The sequence below is a fragment of the Lipotes vexillifer genome, unplaced genomic scaffold (genome assembly GCF_000442215.2).
Source record: "Lipotes vexillifer unplaced genomic scaffold, Lipotes_vexillifer_v1.1 scaffold729, whole genome shotgun sequence".
Lineage (NCBI taxonomy): Eukaryota > Metazoa > Chordata > Mammalia > Artiodactyla > Lipotidae > Lipotes > Lipotes vexillifer.
The window spans coordinates 1,666,483-1,674,987 of NW_006780914.1; the positions used below are offsets into that span (position 1 = coordinate 1,666,483).

The 8,505-nt window shown below is 37.3% G+C and overlaps 1 protein-coding gene across 2 annotated transcripts in view; it reads left to right on the forward strand.

Moving 5' to 3' along the window:
* The window catches only part of USP25 (ubiquitin specific peptidase 25), a 140,945-nt gene continuing 132,440 nt past the window's right edge, over positions 1-8,505 (forward strand). Inside the window, exon 1 of one of the 2 annotated variants that reach the window (XM_007454290.1) lies at positions 1-374. In XM_007454290.1, the coding sequence (XP_007454352.1) occupies positions 276-374 (99 nt within the window). In that variant the 5' untranslated portion in view covers positions 1-275. The remainder of the gene's footprint in view (positions 375-8,505) is intronic. The other variant, XM_007454289.1, reaches the window with a different exon arrangement.

An 8,505-nucleotide genomic window follows, 5' to 3' on the forward strand; every position in this document is an offset into this window, starting at 1 on the left:
CGTGACGAGTCCCGGCTTGCTTGCGCCCCCCCGCGCCGAGCGTCCGCTGCCCGCTCATGGCCCGGGCCGCTGCCGACGAGCCGCGCTGAGGCGGGCCGCGCGGAGTCGTGGGGCCGCCGCCGTGGCCCTCGCTGTCTGCACCTCGCCGCCAGCCCACGTTGCCCGCGCACGCCGCCCGCCATCGGCTTCGCACCTGGCTGGCGGGGGCGCTGTCCTCCCCGGCCGTCCGCACCGCTCCCTGGAACTCAGCGGAGCTTGGCAGTCAGGGCTGGAGGATGCTCGAGGAGCCGGATGCCGCCGCCGGTGTCGCCGCCGGCGCTGCGGGGGTCATGACCGTGGAGCAGAACGTGCTGCAGCAGAGCGCGGCGCAGAAGGTGAGGCGAAGCCGCGAGCCGGCGCGGCCCGGCCCCACTCCTCCTGACATGCCGCCCTCACCCGCCTCGGCCGGGACCTCCCCGGCCTCCCCCGCCGCCGCCCGGGCCTCCGCTGCCCTGGGCTTCCCCCTTGCTGCCCCCGCCCCTACCCGCTTTGGGGGCGTCGCGCCCAGTTCCGGGCTGCGTGTGGAAAGCGGAGTGTAGTTAGCGGGTTTCAGTCCACTTCCTTCTTGCCGATTGTTTTCCTGTAACAGACGGTGCCGGGTGGGTATTGGTTGAGCGCGATCTCACATTCCAGCACTCCTCTATATGGCTTCTTAATTAAACTTTATCTTCCTCCTCTTTTTTAAAAAAGAAATAGCCGGTTGTCATCCCTTCTGAATCCAGTTTTTATTTCCAAGGTAGGAGCATTCCAGGCCTGCTATTTTGCAAAAGGGTCTCCACCAGAATTGAATAGTCGGCCTGGCGGGACAGGTACATTAACCAGGTAGACTTGGTGTAAAAGTAGAGGATTTGGTTGGTTCCTTTTCCTTTCTTCCTCCCTCCCTCCCTTCCTTCCCTTCCTTCCTCCCTTCCTTCCTTCTTTCCGTTTCTTTTTCTTTTCTTTTTTTTCTTTTTTGAATATAGAAACTGTCCCTTAAGGAAACCTTTCTGGCCATGTTTATTCCAGGAATCCTTTGTCCCCTAAGTTTGACCTTGTACCATCGTTCACCCTTTACTCTTGCCTCAGTCACACATTCAAATGGTCACTCACTTAAGAAAAAAATCTGCGTTTGTGAAGTTTCAGATCTTTTACGTTAAGTAATGAGAGATGCTACTTTTTTTCTAGATTTTGCTTTCAGAATCTCAAGTGCACTATCACGGCTTGCACCATATCCTGAAAAGTAGTTGGCTATGACTTAATTTTTTTGGGGGGGGTGGTCATTGGTGTGAAAAGCATTTTGGGCAAAAGGAAAACATTGCTTTACTCGTCTTGGAATTATGGGGGCAACCAGCGTTTACAGAGAGCAGCTACCAAAAGTATATTTGATTTTTCTGGGAGAGTAGTGAATGCCCCACCCTGCTGTAGTTTTGGCATTGTTATATCCTACCTGTGCTCGATTTTAGAATAAGGGCTGCTGTCCTGCTGACTGTGTATACACGCAGCTTGCTAAGTTTTTGCTTTGAGATTAATTTTAGAATTTTATTATAGTACTTGAGGTAATTGAAGATGCTCAAGAATTTTGGAAAGCAAGGATAGTGCATTGTTAGTTTAGGCGCTTTGGGAAACTTGTCTTTGGAACTCTTGTGTGCTGTACTGGTTAATTTAGAAGACTATTGCAGACTGCAGTTTATTTACAGTGAAATAATTCTAGATTAATAGTGGGAGTTTAGAACAGTTTATCTCCTAATCCCCTCCATTCTGTTTGGAATACCTTAAACTTTAGTTTTTGATGTTGAGTATGACAGAGTCTTAACACTTAGAGGAGGATCTTGTGGTCATATGTATACTAAGCAATATTTAATAGGTTTGGTGTTGCTTCTGTTTATAGTTCTCTCCAAAGTTGAATATTAAAGGCTATGTGTTTCAAAGTGGGAAATATAACTCATATTTTTCACATCTCTTAAATTTGAACATTGGCAAGAAATTTGTGAGTTTTTTAAATTGATTTTGGACTAAAGTACTTCTTTAGCATAAAATTAGGTAATGCAGATCTGCCCGATTCAGAGGTTTATGCGTAAAATTGTGAATCAAGAATCAAATTACTGAAAGTGGTCCTGGCCACCAAGTCCAGTTTCCTAGTTTACTGAGTCCCCTCCTTAAACAAAGGGTGTAGTTGTTAGTCTAAAATATTACCATCATGATGCTGTTTTTAGTGTGTGTCTGTCAGATCATCTTATTGATACTGTGGACATTTTTTTAGAGCAATACAATTGCATTTATTTTTATACTTCCATCATGGTGTTTATGTGTTATTTTTAAAAGAAACATGTAATGTGTTTGCTTTCTATATCAATATACTATTACTTTGTTGCTCAGAACTATTTAAAAATATTCGTATAGGTTCAAATACCTTAAACCATCCACTTAAAATGAATTGACGATTTAAATTCACCATGCTAGTAACTAGGAAGTAGACTTCAAGCTAGTAACTAGGAAATGAACTACTTTAGAAGAAACAAAAGTGAAACTCTTTGCTTTTAAATTAGAAACTTTATGAATTATTAGTAAAACGAGAATTGTCTAGTGCATATTGCATAACCAAAATCTTAGCCTGTTTTCTGCTCTCCTTTAAAAACTTGTGTGTTGTATGCTCATGTATAATATTAGCTTTATATAAAGAGCCATATTTTGGTAGTTGGAACAGTTTTCTATTTTTCAAGATTTTTTTTTTCTTCCAGAAGGATGCATGATTAAAAAAAAAATGCACAACACTCATATGTCTTTTGTCACCTACAGAGTAGCTTGTCACAGGGTAACATAAGGCAAGGGCTGTCTTTTCCTCTGATGTGTTCTTTGCTTGATTGCTCAAGTTTAGCCATGTCAGGGAGTTATGAGATTAATTGTAACTGCAGAGAGCTATTTTTTTGAGGTTTAAGATGATACAGGTGAGGTGGAGTTGGCAGCAGATTAGCTACAGTTAAAATCTGTCATAATTTTGTTCTTGAACATGTGTTTCAGCCTTTGTGCTTGATATTTACCTAAGTGTAGGATCCTTGCATCTCAGAAATTTGATTCATAGATTTAGGTCCCAAATAAGGATTTTTTTTAAAAAAAATACATCTTTATTGGAGTGTAATTGCTTCACAATGCTGTGTTAGTTTCTGTTGTACAACAAAGTGAATCAGCCATACGCATACAATATCCCCATATCCTCTCTTGAGCCTCCCTCCCACCCTCCCTATCCCACCCCTCTAGGTGGTCTCAAAGAACCAAGCTGATCTTCCTGTGCTATGCTGCTGAGTAGCATTGACATATATACACTACCAAATAAGGATTCTTTAGGGCAGCAATATAGTAGCCTTCCTCTCAGGGACCAAATTAATTTGTGGAGTTAAGTGAGCTGGATACTATTTTCATTCAATGTATCCTCCTGAGTTAAATAAAACATAAGGTTCATAAGGGAAGGTATTTTGCCTATTTCGTTTCACCCTAGGGCTTAGAACAGCTCAGTGCACTTAGTAGGTTTCAGTAAATATTTGATGAATGAGTGAGTGTTTTCTAAAAGGAATGCAAGTGCAGGGGTTATTTTCGTTCCCTAACTGAATCTCATGATTTAACATTATTGAGAAACGATGAAAGTTCGAAACTGTGGACAACTGTTAGAATACAGGCGGTGTAGTGAAAAGACTAGGATGTTGGTTGATCTAAATCACCTTTCTGTGACCTTGGGCAAGTCATTAAATGCCTCTGAATCTTCTTTTAAAGCCTTAAAGTTAGTATGATTAGACATGAGCAACTTTTTAAGATCTGAGTGTTTAGTGGAGCGAAGCATACATTTATTCCAGACAGGGAGGATAAAAAAGAAATAGTAGAGGATGGAGGCAGAAGGAATCTTATGGATCAACAGTCAACTTTCAATTAGTTATACTGGGGGTTAGGTGGGAAGGATGTCACAGATTAACCAAATTAAGAGTTAAAACAAAACTTGCAAAACAATACAAGCTGAATTCAGGGTAAATTTCTTAGTTAAAATAATGTAGTATTTTCTAATTTAGGTATTATCTAAAGTTATAAAAATATAATACAACATTTCAAGGGACAGTTAACATTATATAAATCACTCTAAACATTATATAAAATGGATATTCTTTAGTATGAAATAGTTGCTTATCTTGTTATTAGCATAAGACTTGGTTTGCAGAGAGAAAGGGATCCAGCTGCTTATTCCCTTTTTACTCCTTTCTTTTCTCACCTAATTTTGATTTGTTATACTAACATTGTATCCAGCTGCCTTAATGAATTTTCATTAGATCTAATATTCTGTTGATATTCTTCAATATTCTTTGTATGCAGGCCATATCATTTGCAAATAATTATCATCTGACCTCCTCTTTGTCAATCTTTACACCTCTTTACTCATAAACTGTTTTATTGTTTTAGCTAAGATTACAGAATACTACTAGGGTTAATACTAGTTTCTGTTATGTATTGTTTCATTGTAATATGAAATGTCCTTACAGTATAAGTTTTTAAAATGCTTTGAAATCACATTTAGATGTTGACTCTTTATCACATGTCTTTTGTTTTGTTTTGTTTTGCGGTACGCGGGCCTCTCACTGCTGTGGCCTCTCCCGTTGTGGAGCACAGGCTCCAGACACGCAGGCTCAGCGTCCATGGCTCACGGGCCCAGCCGCTCCGCGGCATGTGGGATCTTCCCCGACCGGGGCAAGAACCCGTGTTCTCTGCATCGGCAGGCGGACTCTCAACCACTGCACCTCCAGGGAAGCCCGTCTTTGTTTTTTTTTGCAACAACTGATGATATTTTATATGTCAGTAAGAACGATTGTAAGAGAAGGAATATTTACTATGTACTATGTTAAGAAAGTGTGCTAAGAGTTTTAACTTATTTTCATTTAATCTTCCCAACCACTATTTTAGGTGGAGACTTTTTTTTTTTACCTTCATGTCCCGGTTGAGGAAACAGTAATAGAGAAGTTAAGAACTAAAGCAACATTTCATTGTTAGTATATGTTAAGAGTGGGATTTAAACTCTGGGCCACGTGACTCAGGGGCTTCTGCTGTTAACCGTTAATCTGTATTGCTTTCTGGCAAAATCTCATTCAGTCGTGATGCCTACAAATTCAGTATACTAAATTTAAAAAAAAATTAGAATCTTTATTTTTAAATGAGATTGGTTCCAAGGTTTGCTTTTATATGTATATGGGCTATTAAGGTTAGCTCATAAAAGCATTAGAGAGCTTTTTGTTTTTTTCCTACACTTTTGGAATTGTTTAGTGTAGCATTAGGTTAAACCCTTCAAAATTTGTAACTTTTAACTATTTTTGATCTTTCAAACTAAGTACTTGTTACTTTGAAGTTTTGATGAATAGGACTATATTAGGCTGACCATTTTATTTAGAGCAAGTTTTAGTTATGCTTTCCAAATTTTGACTAGTATCTTTAAAATTTTTTCTTTCATTGTTTAAAAATATTTTTTGTTTTGCTTTTTTTGTTGCATTTTTAAAATTGTGGTTTCTTAGTTTCACCACAGTTGAAACAGTGCGTTTAGAGAATATGATCTGTAATAGTTTTAGAAATTTATTAAGAATTTCTTACAACTAAGTACATGCGGCTCTTTTTTTTTTTCTTTTTTTTTTGCGGTACGTGGGCCTCTCACTGTTGTGGCCTCTCCCACTGCGGAGCACAGGCTCCGGACGCACAGGCTCAGCGGCCATGGCTCACGGGCCTAGCCGCTCCGCGGCATGTGGGATCTTCCCGGACAGGGGCACGAACCCGTGTCCCCTGCATCGGCAGGCGGACTCTCAACCACTGCGCCACAAGGGAAGCCCTGTACATGAGGTTTTAATGATCATATGAAAAGGATATGTATTTTTTGAGAGTTACAGAGTTCTATATTTATATATTAAATGAACACTTATAGTGTCATTTGAATATTTCATGTTTTTGTCTTTATGTCTTAAATTCTGAGAGATACTGACATCTCTACTTTTAATGTAATTTCATCAAATTATCTTTGTATTTCTAATGGATCTAATCCAAACTTATGTTTTTGCTGGTCTTTTAGTAAGATTTCATCGTTTCCATATATAGTGATAACAAATTTAATCGTTTTATTGCCCTCTGACTTTGATTTATTTAAAGAGCTTTTTCTGCTCTTTTAATTCTAAACGAATATATTTAGGCATGTTTTTTCTGTAAATAATTAATAGTTTTCTCTCCTTCCCTGTGCCCCCAATAAGATAAGACTGTTTAGCATATTTTTACTTATAGCATTCTTGATTTTGTTGGGATAATATGGAATTCTAATTTAAATGATGATATTTAACATTTTTTACAATATACCTTTCATCAAAAATATTACTTAATTGTGTTACATGTTAGTAGCTAATAAGTTTTTTAAAAATAGGTGTTTAGGTGTTTAATTTTAACTATGTTTTTCTGTGTAGTTTAATACCGTTTGATTTTTTTTTGGTAGATAAGTTGTTAACCCTCTGTATAAGCTTATAAGATTTCTTCTTTGGTTTTAGAGTGCAGAAATTTCACACGTGTGTGTGTGTGTGTGTGTGTGTGTGTGTGTGTATTTTTAACCATCCTGGCGAGGATTTTTGATCTGAAAACTTTAGTGTTCTTCTCAGGAAAAAGATATATATTTAAGAATTATTACTTCTCCTCTATTCCTTTTTTCTTTCTCCTTCTGAAACTACATTATTTGAATATTAGATACCATTCATCTCTCTACCTTGCTTCAAATTTCATTTTATAATTTCTTTACCTTTTTGCTCTACGTGCTAGGATAACTTTTAACTTTGTCTACATTATTATTTTTGTAATGCCAATTCTGCATTTACTCCCTCCACAGGTGGTGAGATATTTTCTTGCGGGTTTGTTTTAATAATGTATACACTAGTTGGTTCTGAAGTACACAGAATCGAATTAATCATAAACGTTGGATCATGATCAGCTCTCTATGCAAATATGTTTTTATTTACTTATGAAATAGCATATTAATCTTTAATGATAAGCACACATTGAATGCACTACTTAAAACACAAGTGAGAACTTTGAAAGTAACCTATATCTAACCATATAGTCCCCTCATCGCATCCCTCCATTTTCATTTGAGATTGTAATCAGCTTGAATCCTGTCTTCATTTTCCCCTTGAGTTCCTTTTTATTGCTGCTCTGAATTCCTGAAGGTATATGTTTTTAATTTTAGTTGTTTTAACTTTGGAAACTTTTTTCACCTTGATATATAAATGAAATTCATCTATATAGTAGTAAGAATTTTAAAGTTATGTTTGTAACATCTAGACCTTATACTGTCTGTACTTAATATTTTGTACCTGGTGTGAGGTAGAGATCCAATTTAATTTTTATTTTGTATATGATTTTTTGTTGTTGTTAATCTTACCTTATTGAAAAGTTAATGCTCTCCCCCACTGAACTGACATACCATCTCTGTCATATATAAAAGCTTTATGGAAAATGCTTTGTTTCACCCTCTGCTGTTTTGTTCCGTCATTTTTGTGAATACCATCCTGTCTTCATTGCTTTGGCTTCATAGTAATCTCTAGTACTGAAAAAATAAGTTTGCTCCTCTTCTTCCGAAGTATTATGGTACTTTATCTTCCTTAGAAAGTTTAGAATAATTTTACCAAGTTCTCTGAAAAACCCTGTTTGAGTTTTTTAGTAATTTTATTGAATCTGTATACCAATTTGGGATCATTAACATCTTTATGATATTGAGTCTTTCTCTCCATGAACAGAGTATACTTCTTTTTATTTAGGTCTTCTTTAATTTTTTTTTTTTTTTTAGTTTATAATTTTAACAGTAGAATTCTTACACATTGTCCTATGTAGTTGATACTTTCTGATAACAATAATATGTGGTGCTTTAAAATGTTTGTTATTTGTTACTGGTGTGTATGAATGCAGCTAGCTTTTGGATAGTGATCTTATATTTAGCCACCTTGCTAAACTTTATTCTAATACTTTCATAGATAATTTTGGAATGTCTACATAAAAGATCATATCATAAATCATGACAGTTTTATTTATTTGCAATTTCTATGCCTATAATTTCATTTTTTCTTATACTAGGTAAGACATATGATAAATGTTGATTAGAAGTGATGATAGTGGATGTTTTTGTTTTATTGCTGCTTTTATTTATTTTTTAAAAAATTTATTTATTTTTTCGGCTTCACCCCCCAACAAATGAACAAATGGTTTGGTTTATTTTCTTTCTTTTTTTTTAACTCTTGTGGACTAAAACATGCCAGTCTACTCTGGGACACTGATAGTATAAGATCACACCCTTAAATGTAATAATTTCTAAGCTAATGTCACCCTAGGAGACCTTTATAAACAGCTATCCAGAGTTTTCTTGCTACACCCTGATCTTGTCATAGTGAAACAGAGCAGGACCCTATGGTCCTTGCCCCCCCCCCCCCCCCACGTCCTTCA